Source organism: Amblyomma maculatum, chromosome 3 (assembly GCF_055883805.1).
Source record: "Amblyomma maculatum isolate TAMU_Amacu chromosome 3, ASM5588380v1, whole genome shotgun sequence".
Taxonomy (NCBI): domain Eukaryota; kingdom Metazoa; phylum Arthropoda; class Arachnida; order Ixodida; family Ixodidae; genus Amblyomma; species Amblyomma maculatum.
Genome location: NC_139346.1, coordinates 24,623,794 through 24,646,335, shown reverse-complemented (window position 1 = coordinate 24,646,335; position 22,542 = coordinate 24,623,794). Strand labels below are relative to the sequence as shown.

The following is a 22,542-nucleotide window of genomic DNA, read 5'->3' as shown; positions in this document are numbered from 1 at the left end:
AGCAGTGAGTGGCACGTGTTACTGTGTGTCATTGCCTATTTTATGACCTAGCTTCCCATTTAGGAGGCTGCTTCTCTCTCTCTCTCTCTTCTCTCTCCTTTTCTTTTTTTTTCTGTTATTTTTTTCAAGTGACCTGTATTTATTGCGTGCTTCAGCAATAAACCCTGCAGTTGCGAGTTAGCGCTTATCCGTGTCTTACTTCCTTCCGTTGTTCGTGTACCTTCGCGCTATTTTCCATCATGAATGTTAACCAACTCGCCCAACTTTCGGCATTACTTAACGTACAAGTTAACTCGGCCATTATCTGCCCCGCCTCCCTCCGCCAGCGAGACCCCGCCATCTTCAGCGGCACTGACGACCATGACGTCGAGGACTGGCTCACATCCTATGAGCGAGTGAGTGCTTATAACAATTGGGACGCGGAAAAGAAGTTAAACAACGTGATAGCCTATCTTACCGGCGTAGCAAATCAATGGTTTCGCAACCATGAAGCGGACATTCCATCATGGTCCGTGTTCAAAGCCAGCTTCTCTGAAGTTTTCGGCCGTCCAGCCGTGAGGAAACTCCGCGCTGAACAGCGCTTGCGTACGTGGTCTCAGCAGGTTGGTGAGAATTTCACAAGTTATATCGAAGACGTCATCGACTTGTGCAAGCGCGTGAACGCACAGATGTCAGAGGCCGACAAGATTAAGTACATTTTGCAAGGCATTGATGACGACGCCTTCCAGATGCTGAATGCTCGGGATATCCGCACCGTCGCAGAAGTGGTCACACTGTGTCAAAGTTATGATGAACTGCGCAAACAAAGGGCCATAACTCGCGCGAACACCATGCATTCTGAGTCGCTTGCTGGCCTGACAGATGCAGCTGAACATTCTGCGCTGCTGCCACAGATCAAGAGCTTCATTTGGGAAGAAGTTGCTCGACAGCTCTCCCTTATGTCCTGCCATGAAGAGCCTTCCTCACACCTAGCTCCCAGTTTGCGCCAGGTTATTCAGGAACAAGCAGCTGACTATCTTCCTCCAGCCCCTCAATCTATGCCTGTCGCAGCCCCCTTGACATATCTGGCTGTTGCTGCCCGACCACCACCTACGTATGCTCCGCCGCAACCTGCCTACGTTCAGCCGCCTCCTGGTCCTGCTCGAGGACCTGCGCAGTTTATTCGACCGGCACCAAGACCGCGCAATCCCTGGCGCACGTCAAATAACCGCCCAATTTGTTATACTTGCGGACTGGTTGGACATATTTCTTGTTATTGTCGAAACCGTCTCCCAGTGTCGGCACCACCTACTCATGGTTCTGGGTACTGGTCTTCGACGCCTCAGTATTCCGCGCCTACTGAGTCTCCAGCCAGCCGTCATTTCTCCCCAGACCGCTCAGCCATGACCGACCGCCGTTCACCGTCGCCGCGACGCCGCTCTATCTTTCCGATGCGACGTCGACAGAACGCTTCATGTGAGGAAAACTAGAGGCCGCAGTTCCTGAGGCGAGTACTGCGACCCCGTCGAACTTTCAAAGTCCTCATCTGTCGCCGGCCAACCTTATTGAAGTTTTCGCCGAGGGCGTTGCTGTCATGGCTCTAATTGACACTGGTGCTGCGATTTCGGTTATGAACGCAAAACTATGTAGCTCTTTAAAGAAAGTGAAGACGCCAATTGCGGGACTTTCGTTGCGAACGGCCAGCGCTCAGCATATCAAGCCCTTAGCAGCGTGCACCGCTCGAGTAGTTATCCAGAACTGCCTTTATACCATTGAGTTCGTCGTGCTGCCAAGTTGTTCACACGCTGTTATTTTAGCTGGGATTTCCTGCTGCGTCACGCTGCTATTATCGATTGTGCTCGAGCTGAAGTGGGGTTCTCGACTTTGCCCGATGCCTTACCAGACGCTGATCCACGAAATTCCTGTGCTAAAGGCCTCCTCGCCGAAGATATTGACCTTCCTCCCTGCTCTTCTGTGCTTGTTCGTGTCGCTTGTACCTCTGTTAGCGATGAGACCGTTCTCTTCACACCAGCCCATATTTTCCTGCGCCGCAAGTGCCTTCCATTGCCCTACGCTGTGTTCGCTATTTCCGCTGGCCTTTCCATGTTATGGGTCTCTAACCTATTTAACTCCCCTACTGCTTTGCGCCATGGTGAATGCCTCGGCAGTATCCAGCCAATCGCATCTCTTCTGATCTCTGAGAAACCTGACGACGCGTCGCACTCTGCTGTGACTGCGCTCAGCCCCCCTTCACCTGCGCCCGCTCCTCCCTCTACAGACTTGTTCCTCCGCTCCATCGACGCCGACCTTCCTCCAGCGCTGCGCACTCAGCTTTTGAACCTACTACATCAATTTGCTCCTCCTTCGACTCTCATCAAAGTTGTTTGGGTCAAACTGCTACAGTCACTCATCGCATCGACACCGGCACCCACGCACCACTGCGACAACGCCCCTATCGTGTGTCTGCAACCGAACGCCAAGCTATCGAAGACCAAGTCGACCTAATGATTCAGAATGGCGTGATTCAGCCCTCAAGTAGCCCTTGGGCGCCACCTGTTGTCTTCGTAGAAAAGAAAGATGGTTCTATCCGCCTCTGTGTCGATTATCGCCGCCTGAATAAGATTACGCGAAAGGACGTCAACCCTCTCCCACGCATCGACGACGCTCTCGATTGTTTGCGAGGCGCCGAGCTCTTTTCTTCCCTAGATTCACGTTCCGGCTACTGGCAAGTTCCCCTGGAAGCGGCTGATCGCCCCAAAACTGCCTTTGTAACTCCCGACGGCTTGTACAAATTTACAGTAATGCCATTTGACCTTTGTAATGCTCCGGCAACATTTGAGCGGATGATGGACGCTCCCGGCCTCGGCGGCCGCTTTTCGATGGAGGCGAAAAGCAAAAGCGCCCGTGTGCTGTGCGATGTCAGTGCACGTTAAAGAACCCCAGGTGGTCGAAATTTCCGGAGTCCTCCACTACGGCGTCTCTCATAGCCTGATTTGCTTTGGGACGTTAAACCCCACAAACCAACCAACCAACTATTTTGCGTGGCCTAAAGTGGAAGACGTGCCTCTGCTACCTCGACGACATTGCCGTCTTTTCTCCTGACTTTGATACACACCCTACCGTCTGAAGCACGTTTTGACCTGCCTATCTGATGCCGGACCGCAGCTGAATTTGAAAAAATGTCATTTTGTCAAATGTCACTTTCAAACTGCGTGCCAATCCCTTCCCATGCCCTTTTCGTCTCCACTTCCGGTTGCGTGACATCACATCCCCTGCGTCACATTAATTCACTTCTTGTTTATTCGTTTAAATTTTAGTACTTTAAAATTGCGCACCAATCCCTTTCTATGCCCTTTTTCGGCTCCACTTCTGGTTGCATGATGTAACCTCCCTTTACATCACCCTAATTGACTGCCTTAACTTCTTTAGTCTTTGGTACTTTCAAATTGCGCGCCAATCCCTTCCTATGCCCTTTTTCGCTCGATTTCAGGTTGCGGGATGTCAGGCCTTTGACGTCAGCCTAATTGACTGATGTAATTAACTATTGAAGTATTTGATACATTTAAATGTGGCGCTGAGACATTCGCTAATCAGACCATTTTCGCCTTTTTTATTTTTTGCCTCTAATAATTACATAATTAAGTTATTGGCCTAATTATTCTTTCGCACACATTATGTCAGCCTCTATCGACACCACTCATTAACCTCTACTACTTTTCAATTAATCACAACTGCTGCGGACAAGATTTTGCGTGCTTTGCCTCTAATTGAAGTTTGAAGTTTATTCTTAGTTTCCTTATACAGAAACTAAAGGACCCCAAGCAAAAGATGCGTACTTGCCCCTGACCAGGTTCAGAGCCCCATACAATTTGTACACAGGGGAAACAGCGCGGTACAGATGAAATTGTTTTTTTCCACTCAAAGATGCAAATTAACAATAGAAAAATACAACAGTAAGAAGCACTCAAAAAGCTGAACAAATTAAAAAATGAAAAAAAAAACAGTAACAGGCACTCAGAAAGCTAAGCAATTTTTGACATCGATGACAGTTTTAATTAAAACACTTAGTTCCACATCTCGATCAGTGTAAGTGATGCATGCCGTTCAATAATGGCATGCATGCAATTATTTACCTAATTAGTTTATTGACCTAATTATTATTTCGGACACAACATTACGTCACCCTCTATCGATTGACACCACTCATTAACTTATATCACTTCTCAATTACTCACAACTGCTGCAGACAGCTTTTATAATTTTGCCTGTAATTAATTACCTAATTAACTTATTGCCCTAATTATTTTTGAAGCGACTTTACGTCAGCCTCTATTGATTGGCACCACTCATTAACCTCTACCAATTCTCAATTACTCGCAACTGCTGCGGACATGATTTTGCGGACGCGGCCTACGGACACGGTCTGCGGACAGAAATATGTGAACACAGCAAAGTAACGCTTTCGCGTTAATAGCAGGAAGGGAACGCATGGAAGCTAGATCGAAATTAAGCACGGGTATTTAGACATATAAAACCCGGGAATAAAAGGAAAGTCGTTTAATATTGATGGATTATCTAAGTTCAAAACAAAAAAATAAAGGTTAAGCATAGTGATGACTATCACCACCCCTTTCAAAGGAGGCAGTCGTAACATCCATCCATCGATGGCGGCGGGGGATGCCTGGACAAGAACTAAATCGCGCTTCACTACAGTCTGTTCTGTTTTCAGAAATAAGCTGAGTACACTTGCTGAGAGTCATGTTAGCAAGCGCGAACACAGTACAGTGTATCGGCAGCTTATCGGCGCCGGCACAGAAGCAGGCAATGCGGTGGCCGGCGTCGCTCTGTGACGTCACCAAGCGTTTCAATATTGTGGTCGTTGTATGTGGAAGGAGCATCGCGGTGTAAACTTCAACCATTTATTTCGAAATAAGAAATGCGTCTACGGCGCTCAAATTTTGGAAATATAATAATAAGGTTCAATATTATCTGCCAGACTACAAAACTGTAATATATTAGATGACCGTGGCATGACCCCTTTAAAATGGTTAGCCAACGTACGTACCTTTCAGGACGGGCAGCTGTGGACATAAATCGCATATTTAGTGTACAGCGAATAATTTGCAAGGAATAACCCACCTTGATCTGAACAGAAAACATGAAATACAAGCCTGTTTCAGTAGCAGGCGCAGAGACTTTATGCTCTAGCGTTCTGCCACTCGTAATTTGCGCCTAAAGCTGAAAATGCCTCTGTTCCTGATTAAAACGCATATTAAAGCGAACCCATCAGAGATGGTTACTCGGCAGCTTTCAGTCGAACTCCCGAAGAAAACAAGTAAATGCCCAGGCATCTTGACAAATTAGTCAGGTTTGAGATAAATAAGGTATAGCTGGTAGGGCAACAAAGAGATGACTCTAATTAAAGTGAACTGATAGAAGGTATGAGACTGCGAATGAGGACTATGGCATTTACTAATGCTTAATATTTACTTGGAGAAATTAATGTTGAATAAAACTATTCAACAAAATAAAAATTGATTTTTATTGACGTATAGAAAAATTAGATTGGTTTAAAAAAAACGAAGCAAAACTAACGCGCACCGAAAATAACAAATCAAAATAGTTACTCAGCAACGTATCACTTAAGATGACTTCGCGGAACAAGCGGTCACTCGAATGAGCCAGAAAAATGAACTTAGCCAGGAAAATTAGGCCATCAATGAGGTAATCCTTCGTAGTTAAGCGCAGAGGTGTATGCTTTCGCACTTCCGTCAAATAAATTTCCCCTAAAGATTTATTTTGCCCATTCTGCGTTTTTAACGGTTTCATATGCAAGGACTATATATACTATCGATCAGCTAGGTTCATTTGTCTTTGCTACTCACTTCCTTAGACTGATTTCTTGGTGTCTTTCCTATAAAAGCCGACAGAGTGGAAAGTCATAAAAGTTAAACGCTTCAAAATCGCCCGGGTGTATTGTGTAATTTCAGGGTAGCGAACAGTGATTACTTGGCTTCTAATACCCGCCCTGGTGGTGCAGGGATTAGGGCGCTCGACTTCTCTACCCTAGGATGCGGGATCAAGCCCTGGCCATGGTGGCGACTTTTCGACGGAGACGAAAAGCAAGGCGACCGTGTGCTGTGTAGTGTAAGCGCTCGTTAAAAAGCCCCAGGTGGTAGAAATTTCCAGAGCCCACTTTTACAGCGTCTCGCATAGCCAGAGTCGCTTTTAGACATTATACCACATAACCATATTACTGTTTAATTTGTGTTCAAGACCATTGTGAGCGCAGCTGCCTCGAAACCAACCACGGCGCGGATGAACGAAAGCTGCTTAAAGGAAACGTTGTGCCGACGATCATTTCGTTTCGACGTAAGTTGCAGCATATTTTTAAGTAGTGATGAATATTGCAGTGCATTTCACTGATGTTGGGCGTTGCGTGTAATACGCGTACATCTCTATCCTAAATTTCGTTGCGTGCTCTACCCTTCACACAGCTGCAAGCTTTCGATGCTTTTGACTGGCTTAAGCAAGTTATAAATATGGTGGTGGTGGTGGTGGTAGTGGTTATTTATTGCATATACAAAAGGAAAGAAAAGATGTTTGCCAGCCCCAGTATCTGCTATCTGATATCTGAAGCACCTGAACTGGAGGACCACGTGACAGCTCGGAACGCGTGCGAACGTACCTCGCATAGGATCCGTATTTTACAGCGCCTGGATTTCATATTTCGCCTCGGATACTCACCCATTTTTGTGAGCAAGCCCGTGAAGGTGTAAGGATTCACCTCACACCTTATTTGCCTTTATCCCACCGAGCGCCGGTTGACTAGGACCTCATCTTTGACCCGCCACGAAGCAACCGAGCTATGCCTAACGCTCGGCGTGGCACCGCTTCGTCCGCAGCGCAGAGCTGCGTCTCACGACGCCCCTACGGCCGCTGAGCCATCGCCGCAGCTGCTGTAGCCTCGAAGACGTCGACATGGAGAACCAAGTCGACGGTACGCCCATCACTCCAGAAGAATTTGACGACGACCCCCGCTGGACCCGAATTGTTAAGGCCCAGCGTTCGGCCTACCCTAGAGGAGACGCTACTCCTCAAAGCGACCCCCTCAAGTCCGCCCTAGCGCCCCCGCCATCACTGAAGACTCCCAGACTACGTCACCATGTCCCCCTACCTCGACTTCCACAAGAAGACTACAAGATCGTGTTCCGTCCCGGCGGCTGCCTCGACCTCCGTGCCACTACCAATGGGGCTCTCCTGACCTCACTTTGTGCCATCGCCCAAGTTGACTATGCCACCGCCCGTGCCAAGGATCGCGTACGTATCAACCCATACAACAACTCATTCACTGTCAGTTCACCCTCAGACCAACGCACCTGGTTATATGTCCGAACCTCTGAGTTGCGTCTCGCAACCAATTCGTACCCCCTGCGCGCTTATGTTGCCGCTCCTGACAACGCTCTCCGCGGCGTAATATACAACGGTGTGGACAAACAGAGCCAAGAGGAGATCATAGCAGACCTTCAAGCTATGAACCCCAGCAACACCTACGCCATTGCCGATGCAAGACAGAGTGGTGGTACATCCTGATCACATGCGTCGGCACAAAAGAACTACCCTGCACCGTGGTATTCAACTGCGGCCTTTTTATCTGCCACCCTTTCCACCGCAAGGCCGAAGCCTGCACCAATTGTTGGAGCTACGGCCATCGCTCCGACTTATGCACCCAGCCCAGATCCGGACGCTGCACTCGCTGCGGAGCCGTGCACAAGATTTGGGAGCCCCCCGACTACACACCTAAATGCATCTTGTGCCAAGGCACACATGTCACGGGATCCCGCCCGTGTGGACTTCGCTACGCGCGGACCGGTTCCTCTCCAACCAACTCCAGCCTTAAGTCAACGTCATCCGCCCCACCGCAATCAAAACCCTCTACCGAAGACTACCGCGCCCATCTGGACCCCGCCAAGAACGCAGCCCCCGCCGCTGCTTCGTCTCTTTTCCGCCACTGCCGAGCCAAGACACCCCATCGACTTCTTCCCAGGTGAGCCGGCCTGTGCAGCCTCCCACCCCCGACCCCGAAAAAGAAGAGCTCAAAGCTTAAGTCGCTGCCCAAAACAGGGAGATTACCCTGCAAAAACAACAGGTGCAGGCGCTGTTAGGGCACCCCCAACTCCCCACCCCTTCTCCCCAATGCCCCCCCACCACCTGTCATTCAAAAGCCCCCGCCGCCCCTTTCCACCCCCATGTCCATCTCCTCCAATGCTTCCTCTGGCGCCACCTGCCCTTCCCGCAACCCTCCACAAAAGAGGCGATCCACCAACCAGCCCACATCCACCCCGGAGGTGGAGGCCGTCATTCGCCACAGCCTTTTTTCTTGATGCCCATGAACAACGCCTCATGGCCGCAATTTCTGCCCTGCGTACCGACACGAAGAAATGAATGGAACAAATTAACGAACGCGTAGCCAGAATTGAGGCCCGCCAGAGTGCCCACGAATCCGAACTTGCCCAGACGACCCTAATGGTGTCATCCCTCCTCCCCTCCTCCTCATCTCCCAATCACCCTGCACCAGCAGGGGCACCCAGGCCTTGTGATGGCCAGACACCCCTCACGCCTTAATTTCTGGCAGTGGAACTGCCGTGGTTTCCGCGGAAAGCGGAATGCGCTGCAGCGCCACCTCCAGAACATCCCTCCCTCCGACCTCCCCGCTTGAATCGCCCTCCAAGAAACTTTCTCCCCAGTTAAGCTGCGCGACATCACTGCTTTTCATCCTCCTTCCGAATGCCCCCCCCCCCCCCGAACATTGCCACTCTGGTTCACCGCAACTACACGGCGATAGAGCATCCTCTCGACGTTCCAGAGTGCACGCACCTTTAACTAGAACCCTCCCCCAGCGGCGACCGGATGCCAGTCTCTTTGTTCTTAATGTCTACAGCCCTCCTCGCACACCTTCAGCTCCTCTCCTCCTCCTTCTACGCAAAGCCCTTTCTCGCGCACATCGCAACGCGCTCCTCATTCTTGGGGATTTCAATGCACATCACGTCAGCTGGGGTTATCCTGGGAACTGTAGGAAAGGTCTCGCGCTGTGGACATTCGTACAGAACGAACAGTTATCCATCCTTAATGATTTTTCTGACCCAACCCGCATCGGCTCCAGCGTCCAAAGCAACACTAATCCGGACCTTTCCATCTGCAAAAACGTCTTGGACGCAGCGTGGACGAACACCTGCGTCTTTCTCGGCAGCGACCACTATATCCTGTCCATCTCTTTCTCTCTTCCTAGCATATCCTCCCGCCAGCATCTGAGCCAGGTAGTCGACTGGGATCGGTTCCGCCACTCACGGCAACATGCCCCCACCTCCATCTCAGACCTTTCTCAATGGACTGCCACCTTGCTCAAAGATGTTTCATTCGCTACCTCTACCGTCCCTACCCCTCCTCACTCCTCCACGGCTGACAGCCGCCTCCTTCACCTATGGGAGGCGCATCATTCCCTGTACCGCCGCTGGCTTTCACAAAAACACAACCGCTCACTACGCCCGCCTGGGTATGGACATTGAGGAGCACTGCTCATACCTCACCAGGCAGCAGTGGGGCCAGACCTGTGACCGCATGGCCGGTAACCTCAGGCAGAGGGATACGTGGGCGCTCCTACGTGTCCTCCTTGACCCGTCGCATGCCAAGGCCACGCAACGCAGGGATGTGACGCGCTTCCTAGAATCCTCACCGCTATTCGATTCCGATTTCCTTCTTGCACTCCGAGCTCGTTATCTCTGCACATCCCCTCCGTCCCCCCTCCCTTCCTACATCGGCACTATTAATTCTGCGCTTGACGCAGATATCGCTTTGGGAGAGGTTTGTGCGGCGCTACATAAGCTCCGCACCACTTCCGCGCCAGGAGCATACCAAACTTCTAACAAGGCCCTCCGTAACCTTGACACATCATCCCTAGAGGCTATTACGGAGCTCTTTAACAAACATTGGTACGAAGGCACTTTGCCTTCTGAGTGTACCCACGCTGAGGTAACCTTCATCCCCAAGCCCGGCAAACCCATAAACATTCAAAATCTCCGTCCCATTTCCCTCACCTCTTGTCTCGGTAAGCTCTTTGAGCACGTCGTTCTAGACCGCTTGCAGAGCTTCCTCGAGGACGACCATCTTTTCCCCGATTCGAGGTTCGGCTTTCGCCCATCCCTCTCTACACAGGATGTCATGCTCCAGCTCTCCGAAGAGGTCCTTCACCCTCTTCACGCCAAGCGCACTCGCGCGATCATGGCACTGGACTTGATGAAAGCATTTGACAATGTCTTCCTTACCGCCATCCTAGACGCCCTTTCTACCCTTAACGTGGGTTTCCAGATCCATGGTTACATCAAGGCTTTTCTTGCCCATCGCACGGCTGAGATCTCATTCGGCACCCTCTCCTCTCCCGCTTTCCCTCTTGGAAATCGGAGTACCCCCAGGGTTCTGTTCTCTCTCCCCTTCTCTTCAACATCACCCTTTTCCCTATAGCTACCATTCCAAACCTCTCCCATGCTTTCTACGCTGATGATATCACCCTCTGGGTGACTACTGGCAATCTTGGAGAGATGGAAGTCGCTCTCCAGGCGGGCGCTAAAACTGTCGCCGATTATGCTCGCACGGTCGGGCTAGCTTGTTTCCCGTCTAGGTCGGAGCTCCTGTTCCTCCTGGCTCGAGGCATAGTTCCAACCTCATTTCCTAACCTTAACGTCACTATAGACGGACATCCCATCCCTTCTGTCTCTTGCAACCGTATTCTCGGTCTCTTTCTCCAATCCAATGGCAAACACACTACTGTCCTTTCCCGCCTTACTAAAACCGTCCAGCAGACAGTACGGCTGATCCGACGGGTCGCTAACCGACACTACGGCATACGCGAGCACGACCTCCTTCGTATTGTTCAGGCCTTCGTGCTAAGCCGCCTTGTCTACTCCCTCCCCTACCTCTTTCTGTCTCGTGCCGAGGAAGCCAAGGTCAACTGTCTCATCCGCCAAACCTATAAGTCGGCTCTCTGGCTTCCCACTTCCGCCCCCACTTCTCGTCTACTGGCGATGAGCGTCCACATTACTCTTTCAGAACTTGTGGAGGCCCATCGCGTGGCACAACTCGATCGTTTATCTCGCACCATCCCTGGCAGAGCCCTTCTTACTTCCCTTTGCTTGACCCCTGTCTCCCCTATCTGTGTCACCCAACCCTTGCCCAGCTCCCTCTTCTTCATGCTCACTGTCAAGCCCCTTCTCAAGAACATACACCCTTAGCATCATGCCGCTCGCCGATCTGCCCGCGCCTCCACCCTCTGGTGCCAGTTCCGTACACGGTCTGACGCCATGTATGTTGATGCGCCACCCTACCTCTCGCATCCCGCCTATGCCCTGGCCACTGTTTCTAATACACGAACCCCCCTCTCCGTCGCCACTATCCATGCTCTCACTTCCACTGCCGCAGAGGAAGCAGCCATCGCCCTCGCCATTGCCAGCACATTAGCCCTTTTTATATTTAGCGACTCTAAGACCGCAGTTCGCAACTTTGCAAAGGGTAGAATCTCTTCCTCTGCGCTCAATATCCTTAAGCACTCCTCCCCCCCCCCCTTCCCGATCATCTATCAAACTCTTTTGGGTTCCGGCTCACGCGGGGCACCCTGGAAATGAGGCAGCAAATTCTATCGCTTGCCAGATGACCGACTGAACTGGCCTCCTCCACCCCGGGGTGGACACGCGTGACTCCCTCCTCACCTTCCAGGACATCACCCTCCACTACCGCAACTCCCGATTATCCCTCCCTCCCCCTCACAAGTCCCTATCTAAAATCGAACAGAATACGTGGCGCCATTTACAGGCCCACACTTTCCTCTCCCCTGCACGCTTTGCCTTTACTCACCCCGGTGCCTTCTCGCCCCAATGCACACTTTGCAGCTCTTCCCGAGCAGACTATGTTCACATTCTTTACTCTTGTCCGGCGCACTTTCCCCCCGTCTCCTGGCAAATAAACAGCCCGCAGCTGTGGAGGCTGCTTTGGCCAGCTCGGAGCCGCATATTCAGCAGCGGCTTACGACCTGGGCAGCGGAAGTCACCGCCAGGTGCAACCTGGAGGCCACGACCAGCAGCCGGAAGACCACTCACGGAACGGCGGCAACATAACTTTATTTTATTTTTTTTTTGGCCTTCACTGAATAAAGTTTGTACCACCACCACCTGAACCGGGGCGGCGGAAATAAAGAGATAGCGAGGAAATCAAAGAGGTGAGCGATAGGGAGAAAGAAAAGGGTAGGTAAAAAAAGAAATATATACACTATGGTACAGTATACAGTAGTTTGCTTGAGGCCCACCTGCAAATGTCTTAGGTCACTGATCACTCGCCCCACCGGACGGATCAGTGCCCGGAGTTATCTCCAATGCGTATTGGAATGAGACCCCAGAAGCGCTCCTGCAAGACCTCATCACTTGCTGTTGGGCTAGTTGGTTCAAATCCATATTTGGGAACACAGCGAGGAACAGGACGCAACACAAGAGAACGAAGGTAGACAGGACGGAGCGCTGAACTGACAACTTTTGTTTTCGAAAGAAGGTGACCAGTATTTAAGTGGTGCCTATCAGAACACGTGATCAAGGCAGGGCGCAAACAACTGCTGAAAAAACTTTTCTTGAGAGAAAGAATTCGCCAAAGACAACAAAAACGTTATGAGAGGTAAGCTCTGATAAATAATTTCTGCTGCATGAAGGTTATCTCCATTGCCGATAACAAAAAAAGCAAAAAAATAAACAACAATGTTTGTACAAACAAGAACGTGAACATGGCACTAACCGCGATGAAAAGAGGTACAAAGGTTTGAATGCTAGAAATAATAACATTGACAGGACTGTGAATATGAAGATAACAGGATAAAAGCGCAACAAAGAACACGGCCAAAGAGGATCACCAATGATAAACGACTAAAAAACACAACCAAAAAGAGGTGAAAGTTTTCGAACTCTGTTAAAATCTATACTATCTTGAGAGAAAGGCTACTTCTTTTTCTGACAGTAGAATTGAAGGCATGCTTACGCACTGATTATTCATCCTTTGAGTGCTGGCAGCTTCCATAATCTCACGTGTTAGCTTATCAACGTGTCTCCCTATCACTGAGGTTTTTTCGAATTCTGGTAAGCATCTTGATTCCGCACGTTCACAATCCCTACAGTGAATGCCTAGATGGCGCGACTTTTGACCGGTTACACTGCATTTGTGTTCTTTCAGTCTCTCGTTTAAGCAACGACCCGTCTGACCAATGTACTTTTTCCCGCAAGACGGAGGAATGGAATAAATAACCGACTTAGAACACTGAACAGAGGGCTGCTGGTGGTGAGTGGTGCAAATGTTCCTTACTTTTTTAGGTTTATTTACGCGATTGCAGAGACTTGCTAAACGCCCTGGGGCACTGAAAACTACTTCTACACCAACTTTTTTTCCAATTTTTCTCAGGTTGTGGGAAATTTGGTGTTTGTATGGCAGAACAACCAAATTCTTTCTGCGCATCTGTTGTCTTTCAGCTTTCACCGGAAGCCGTGGCTTCCGGAAAAAACGCGCACCTCTGCAACTACTCCTCCCCACCCTCTCCCCCACCAATAACATACTTCTTCTACAAGAGACTGCACAACAGGCAACACTCCCTGGCTATACATCGACACACTCTGACCGCACCAACACACCCAGGGCGTTCACAATCATTCATCGCAATATCACGTACAACAATCATCACATTACGTCGGAGGTGCCATGCGTGATCACAGAACTTATACATCACACACATACTCTCCCATCAATCTTCATAGCAAACATATACCACCCACCATCCAAGCCGATGGCCTCATTAGAAACACTTCTTCGAGAGCTGCATCAGCTAACAGGGAAACACCCGCTGCTGATAGGCGGAGATTTCAACAGTCAGCATACTGACTGGGGATACACAAAAACCACACATCGAGGTCGCAGGCTCTGGCTACTCCTGCAAAACCAACTCACTGTGCCCAACACATTCCATACTCCCACGGGGATTGGCAACAGTGTCAGCATGGACACTAGACAAATCTGACGCTGAGCCGCTATCTACCCAGTGTTACCTGGAACAGAACACAGCATATACTAGGCAGTGATCACTGCATTATACAGATCACTGTCCCGTACAAACCTCCCCGTCACACGTACACAGCACACAAACTCTTTAACCGCCCATTCAGACGCTCCCATCAAAGACATCGACGCTTGGGTGCAATCACTTATGGATGACGTTCACTACAACACGCGACGCATAGAAACTACAACCGAAACACCTACCCTTAAATCACGCCTAGCCCACCTCTGGGAGGCTTGTCATGGCATCCTAGGACGCTGGAAAAACAATAAACACAACAGACGACTTAAGAAGCGGCGGGCCGCGCTTCAGACACAAATAGAACAATATTCTGAGGAGCTGTGCAGATCCAATTGGGGACAAGTATGTGATAGCATCGCCGGAAAACTCTACCAAACAAGCATGACAACTTCTCCGACATCTCATTGACTCTACACGCACCACGTCAACAACACATCACGTGACACGCCTCATACACGAGCATATTGAAGATCCCGACGCCCTCCTAGACACACTTCAAAACACATACACCTCTCCGGGAGCCCCCACACCTCTACCCCTGTATACAAGACAGCCTAATTCGACACTGGACACAGAGTTCAAGGAGACGGAAGTCAGAACAGCCCTTCTTAGTCTCCGAACAAACTCCGCACCTGGTCTGGACCAGATCACAAACACCATGTTTCGTAATCTGGAAGACCACCAAAATTACGGTATACTTTAACCAGTGCTGGGTGGATGGTGTCCTCCCGCAGTCCTGGCGTCATGCGAAGGTTATATTTATACCCAAACCTAACAAACCACTTACACTCAAAAACCTTCGCCCTATTTCGCTAACCTCTTGCCTCGGGATGCTCTTCGAACATGTGTTAGCGAGACTTACAGCGCATATGGCAGACAATCTTTATCCGCACAGCATGGTGGGATTCCGACTCCATCTGTCCGCACAGGACGCCATGCTGCAACTCACCCACGACATTTTTGGCCCACTTCTTCCTTGTCACACCAAGGCTGTCTTAGCTTTGAATCTTTCCAAAGCTTTTGATCGCATCGAACATCAGGCGATCATTACTGCCCTATCCACATTGAATGTAGGTGCATGAACGTACACTTATATTCATGCATTCCTCACTGACCGCAAGGCTGAGGTACACTTCGGCCCTCTTTCTTCTTCCTCTAACACGCTTCAAAGTGTCGGCCCCCCGCAAGGGTCCGTCCTCTCCCCTTTCCTATTTAACGTCATCCTAATCCTCCTAGCCCGAAAACTGCCAGACATCCCGCATCTGAAACACACCATCTATGCCGACGACATCACGCTGTGGACCCCTCACGGCAGTGATGGTAGTATAGAAGACACCTTATAGGAAGCAGCCACACAGACCGAAAATTACGCAAGGAGCATCGGACTGTCTTGCTCCCCAGATAAGTCCGAACTGCTGCTCATCCGCGCCAAGAACCGCCATTCCCCCACTCCCCTATTACTATTGAACTGAATGGGAGGTTGAAACCCCCCGCGTATAGGGCCTACACATCCAGAGCACCGGTAAAAACACCACCACCCTAAAGAAACTCAAGCAGGTTGCAGGTGCGATATTGCACCTCATCCGCAGTTTCGGGCCACCATAGGGGCATGAAGGAGCGCGACCTTTGTCGCCTCATCCATGCCTTCGTCCTCAGTTGTGTACTTTACACTAGTCCTTACCTAAAACTGTCCAAACATGACAAAAAAGCTTTGGATGCCTTGATCCGCAAGGCATACAAGGTCGCACTTCACCTTCCCCTCAACACACCCACAGACAGATTGCTAGGCCTGGGTCTGCACAACATGATTGGGGAGCTCGTGGGGGCCCACCGACAGGCTCAATACATCAGACTCATGCAAACATCCACTGGACGGTATATCCTAGACTCCCTTGGAATCAGGATACCGGCTAACAACCAAACCCTTCTCTCCAAACCTCGACATATCCACCAAGGACTACTTATCAATCCACTCCCGAAAAATATGCAGGCATCCTACCATGATCAACGTCGCAGAGTCCGTGCAAAGGTGCTCCACCGATATTATGGCGGTGAGTGGGACGCCGTATGGGTGGATGCTGCATGCACGGGTGATGAAGCGACCGCAGCCGTGGTGAATTCCTCCTCATTCCCTCTCATCACATTACCTCTCCCCCAGACACTTCCCCAGAAGCAGCAGAGGAAGCTGCCATTGCATTAGCCATAAACCGCACGGAAGCCCAGTACATTTTAACAGATTCAAAAACAGCAATTCTAAATTTTGCACGTGGTCGAGTCCATGTCCCTGCTTTTAGCATACTGGACTCGCTCGATGCACCCCCTCCCCGCCATGTGGAGCTGATATGGGTGCCTGCGCACTCCGGGAATCCCGGAAACGAGGCTTCCAACCTTTTAACTCGAGGTTCTTTAAACCGAGCTCAGGTGACCTCTAATCCGGGATTTACGAAAAACCGCATGCACTCGTTCAGCGAGCTGACGCAGGCCTACAGAGCCTCGCGCCAGCTCTACCCCCCCCCCCCACCCCTCCCTAGACAATAAACACGCAACAATATATGGCGCAGACTGCAAACACACATTCTTCCTTCACCCCTTACCCTTTCCCACTACCATCCCTCCTTCCACACTCCTGCTTGTACCCTTTGCCTCTTTAATCCAAATCCTCTCCCTCTGCCCGGCGGACCCTTCCCCGCGAGGCCTAGAGCAACTGAAGACCTGGTGTCACCCGTTAATAATTAGAGGGCATTATTAACGATGCGCCCTTAACGGAGCGCACACTCCCAGACACCCTTAGAGTGAGTGGGGGTAGCTGTTCCGGTCCGGTCGCAAAGGAGATGCCCTCGACCTGCGTGGCAAGCTCAGCCGGAATTCAACTACCTTGTAGTGACAGAAGGGGGTGGCGGTTTGGTGCCCAGCTGTCGCCGGTTCAAGTCAGAGTAAGGATTGGAGTCAGCAGTAACAAACAAAACAAACTTTATATACAGCAAGAGACGATACAGAGGAATACACAAACACTAAAATTGCACAGACTAGAGGTTCACAGAATAACAAACACTAAGCATGCAACTACAGAGGTATTCAATAACATAGAGGCTTTAAAACACAGATGAAACACGAGAGAGTTAAATAAACAAACACCAAATTGTTCACCGGGCACTGTTGCAGTCCGACGCCTCAAGAGTCACGATGTGGCCGCCATCGCTCCCTTGCAGGCCCGTGGGCTTGCCAGCAGCGGGTGATCCCCGGGAGTGCAGCCGAAGCACTGGCGAACACCCCGCAACCACTGACTGGCTGACTGGCTGACTGACTCAACAAGCGGCAGTTCAGTTCAGTCGTTCAGTCGTGTCCGACTCTTCGTGACCCTATGGACCATGTCACGCCACGCTTTCCGGTCTCTCACTATCTTCCTAACAACACATAACTTCATCTGCAGAGCCTCGAGGATGCCATCTAGCCATCGCGTTCGCTGCCTACCCCTTCTCCGGCGACCCTCAACCTTTCCCAACATCAAATCTTTCTCCAGCGAATCCTCTCTTCTCATCAGATGACCAAAGTAGATGAGCTTTAACTTTAGAATTTGACCCTCCAATGGGCAGTCAGGGTTTATGGTCGACAATCTTCTGGCAGTCCAAGGAACTCTCAAGAGTCTTCGCCAGCACCACAATTCAAACGCGTCAATTCTTCGGCGGTCAGCCTTTTTCACAGTCCAACTCTCGCATCCATACATCACAACTGGAAAGACCATAGCACGAGTTATACGGATCTTGGCTGGCAGACTAATGTCTCTGCTCTTTACTAGGCGGTCAAGGCTAACCATTGCTCTCTTTCCCAGAAGCAGGCATCTCCTAATTTCATGGCTGCAGTCTCCTTCCGAGGTAATTTTGGAGCCCAAGAAGAGAAAATCTGTCACAGCTTCCACTTCTTGTCCATTGATGCTCCAGGACTTGATAGGGCAAGACGCCATGATCTTTGTCTTTTTAATGTCCAGTTTAGGCCCAAACTTCTCGCTCTCTTCTTGTACGCGCATCAGAAGTCTCTTGAGTTCCACTTCACTTTCTGCCATTAAAGTGGTATCATCCGCATATCTAAGGTTGTTGATACGTTTTCCAGCAATCTTCACTCCAGCTGAAGACTCGTCCAGACCGGCCTTCCTCATGATGCACTCTGCATATAGGTTAAATAGGCAGGACAACAGTATGCAGCCTTGCCTCACTCCCTCAATCGGAAACCAATCACTAAGACCATGCCCAGTTCTGACTGTGGTCTCTTGCCCTTCCTACAGTTTCCTGAGGAGACAGATGAGGTGAATTGGAACTCCCATCTCTTTGAGAGCTTGCCACAATCTGCTGTGATCTACGCAGTCAAACGCTTTCGCATAATCAATAAAGCAGAAGTAGATGGGTTTCTGGAACTCTCTTGCTTTTTCCATGATCCAGCGAAGGTTGGCAATTTGGTCTCTAGTTCCTCTGCCCTTGCGAAACCCAGCTTGCACGTCCGGAAGCTCCCGATCCACATACTGCTGCAGCCTACCTTGGAGGATTTTCAACATCACCTTGCTGGCATGCGAAATAAGCGCGATCGTGCGGTAGTTGGAACAATCTTTGGCACTGCCTTTCTTTGGAATGGGGATGTAAACTGACCTCCTCCAATCCTGTGGCCACTGCAAGGTTGTCCAAATCTTCTGACATAATGTATGCAGAATGTTAACAGCGTCATGGTTGAGGTTTTGAAGCAACTCAGCTGGAATGCCATCAATTCCGCTAGCTTTGTTCTTAGCAAGGCTGGCTAAGGCCCATTCAACTTCACTCTTCAGGATGCCCGGCTCGAGATCAGTAATCACAACCGTCTTATGTTGGGTTTGCACATTCTGGTCCTTCTTGTACAGATCTTCTGTGTATTCCTGCCACCTCTTCTTTATCTCTGAGGCTTCAGTGAGGTCCTTGCCTTGTTCGTCCTTTATCACGCCCAGCTTAGCACAGAAGCTTCCTTTGATATCTTTGATTGTCTTATACAGAGCTCTTGTGTTCCTTAATTGGCTGTTGTCCTCAACTGCTTGGCACTGTATGTTCAGGAAGGCATTCTTATCTCTCCTTGCTATTTTCTGAAAATCCGCATTGAGAACCTTGTATATTTCTCTTTCCCCCATAACTTTTGCCATCCTCCTTTCCTCAGCTATTTGCAAAGCCTCTTCAGATAACCAGTTTGCTTTCTTGCATTTCTTTTGCTTTGGAACTACCTTAGTAGCAACTTCTTGTATTATGTCACGAACATCAGTCCACATCTCTTCGGGCTCTCTGTCTTCTAGATCTAATTCTTGAAATCGATTCCTCACTTCCACAGCATATTCTAATAGAATTTGATCCAGATAATACCTGAAAGGCCTTCTAGTTTTCTGCGTTTTCCTCAATCGAAGCTTAATTTTGGCAACGAGAAGCTGATGATCGGTGCCACAATCGGCCCCAGGCCTTGTTTTTACTGCTTGTATAGCGCTTCTCCATCTCTGCCGGCAAAGAAAATAATCGATCTGATTCCTGTACAGACCGTCCGGTGAAGTCCATGTGTACAGGCGCCTCTTGTGCTGCTGAAAATGAGTATTCGCTATGGTCAGGTTGTTTTCTTGACAAAACTCTACTAGCCTCTGCCCAGCTTCATTTGGCTCGCCAAGACCGAACTTGCCGACAATTCCGGATATTTCTTCACTCCCGACCTTAGCATTCCAGTCTCCTATGAGAAAAACGACGTCTGATGATGGATTGCGGTCTAAAAGGCATTGTAGGTCCGCATAAAATCTCTCAACGTCAGCTTCTTCAGCAGTAGAGGTCGGTGCATAGACTTGGATAACTGTTATGTTGAAAGGGTGACCTTGGATCCGAATTAAGTGAAATCATTCGGTCGTTTTCGGGGTTTTACCCTAGCACTGCTTTGCCCATTCTTCTGTTTACTATGAGAGCGACCCCATTCCTTCTCTTGGATTCGTGCCCACAATAAAAGACATAATGGTCGCCGGAGTTAACTTCTCCCATTCCGGTCCACTTGAGCTCGCTGATACCCAAGATATCAATGTTCAATCTGTCCATTTCTCGCTTGACGACATCCAGTTTACCTTGCGTCATAGATCTTACATTCCATGTTGCTATGTGATATATCTCCTTGCAACATCGGACTTTCCGGTCGCTTCCCGACACATCCACAACTGAGCGTCCTTTTGGCTTTAGCCCAGCCGCTTCATTCGTCCTGGAGCTACTAGGAATCGCCCATTGTTCATCCCCAGTAACATGTGGGACGCCTTCCAACCTGGGGGACTCATCGTCCGGCGCCATATCATAAATGGTATTGTGACTGGCCATAGGGTTTTCTTACCAGGAAATACTGGAGTGGGTTGCCATTACCTTCTCCAGTGAATCACATTTTGTCAGAACTCTCTGCCGTGACCTGTCTATCATGGGTGACCCTACACAGCAGAGCTCACGACTTCATCGAGTTTCGCAAGCCCCTCCGCCACGACAAGGCAGTGATCAGGCCGCCTTTCCCCCCTTCTTGATCTTCTCCAGCTTTGTCAGGGACCAGGCGAAAAGGAAAAACGACCCCAGCTTCAAATTGAGCTCGGCAAGTAGCACCTCTTCAAGTCTCCCAAAGTCATACAGATGGGCAATTAATGAGGGCATGAGAGAAAAGCACCCATCTCAGTCCAACTGACTGACGGGGAAGCAGGCATTGAACATCCACCCCCAAACGTGCCGAAACTGCAGGATGCAACCAAGCATTGTCCTCTGCACAAGAAACCTCACCCTCTCCGGAAGTGTCGCGCCTTCAGAGAAAAGCCACTGGATGAACGGAAGTCCCTGCTGAAAAAATATGGGATCTGCTTCAGATGCTGCGCTTCTGCAGACCACTTTGCAAGAGACAGCAAAATAGTTCTCAAGTGTGCCGAATGTGGTAGCGATAGGCATGCCACACCACTCCATGCAGGAAACGTCACCCATGGGCCTCCTGTCCTTGAGCACAGTACTGAAGACACCAGAGGAGACCAGAATTCCTCATTTGTAGTATCGTCCAAGTGTACAGAAGTGTGCTGACAAGGCTACAGGGACAAGCAGTGCTCATATATCTGTTTAGTTAAAGCCAGTCATCTAAGCCAGCCTCACAAGACTGCAAAAATGTATGCCATCCTAGACGACCAGAGCAACAGGTCCCTTGCAAGAACGGTATTCTTCGACATTTTCGGTCTTAATGGACAAAATTCTGCCTATGCATAAGGACGTGTGCTGAAATTACGGAATCAGTTGGAAGAAGGGCATCCGGATTTGTCATTGAAGACATTCACAGCTCCTTGAAGCTACCCTTACCAACACTCATTGAGTGCAACGACATGCCTAACAACAGGAACGAGATTCCTACACCGGAAGCGGCATTTCATCACCCTCATCTCAAATCTGTAGCTAGATTCATTCCTTGTTTGGACTCGGAGGCCAAAATTCTACTTCTCCTCGGGTGAGACATCCTCAGAGTACACAAGGTTCAACAACAGCGCAATGGGCCAGCTGTTGCACCATTTGCTCAGAGACTGGACCACGAATGGATTATCGTAGGGAATGTCTGCGTAAGTCGAAGCCGCACGCCAGACTGTGTCAACAACTTCAAGACAAACGTCCTCGAAAATGGAAGTCCTCCCTTTTTGAGCCATGCCAGAATCACTTCCTGGTCAAGGAGAAGATCGCAAGCGCTCCTGAGTTGATGCACTGCTTCCAACCTGCTCAGCACGCTGCTGGGAACGACAGCTATGATAATGGAGTCGCAGAAACGCTATTCCAGACTACGAAGGATGACAACAGACCTTCCCTTTCTCTGGAAGACAGGAAGTTCTTGAAGACAATGGATGGCAAGTTCTCACAGGATGAATCAGTTGGGTAGCGTCTCTTCCCTTCTGTTCATAAAGACCTAAGTTTCCGAATAACAAGAACCTGACCCAGACACGTCTCGCTTCTCTCCAACAGACCTTGAAGAAGAAACCAAAACTGAAGGAACAATTCACGGCCTTCATGGACAAGATGTTCAAGAACGGCCATGCCGAGGAAGCCCCACCGCTTCGAGATGGAGAAGAATGCTGGTACCTCCCCATCTTTGGTGTTTGCCACCCGCGAAAGCCCAGTGAAACGCGAGTCGTGTTCGATTCCAGTCCACAGTTTAAGTGCGTTTCACTGAACAGTTAGCTGCTTACTGGACCAGACCTGATGAAAAGCCTGCTTGGAGGGCTAATCCGGTTCCGTAAAAAACCTGTGTCCGTAACCGTGGACATTCTACTGCTTCCTGGTGCGATACGACCATCGGAATTATCTAAGATTTCTGTGGTTCCACAACGACATCCAGGATGACATAGTGGAGTACCGAGTGAAGGTACATGTGTTTGAAAA

General features: G+C 49.8%; 1 protein-coding gene across 1 annotated transcript in view; it reads left to right on the top strand.

Annotated features, from left to right (window-relative positions):
* The window catches only part of LOC146194357 (uncharacterized), a 30,104-nt gene extending 7,763 nt beyond the window's left edge, over positions 1-22,341 (top strand). Inside the window, exons 2-3 of the mRNA XM_084596535.1 lie at positions 327-989; positions 22,126-22,341. Of these exons, the coding sequence (XP_084452661.1) occupies positions 327-989; positions 22,126-22,341 (879 nt within the window). The remainder of the gene's footprint in view (positions 1-326; positions 990-22,125) is intronic.
* The last annotated feature ends 201 nt before the right edge of the window (positions 22,342-22,542 follow it).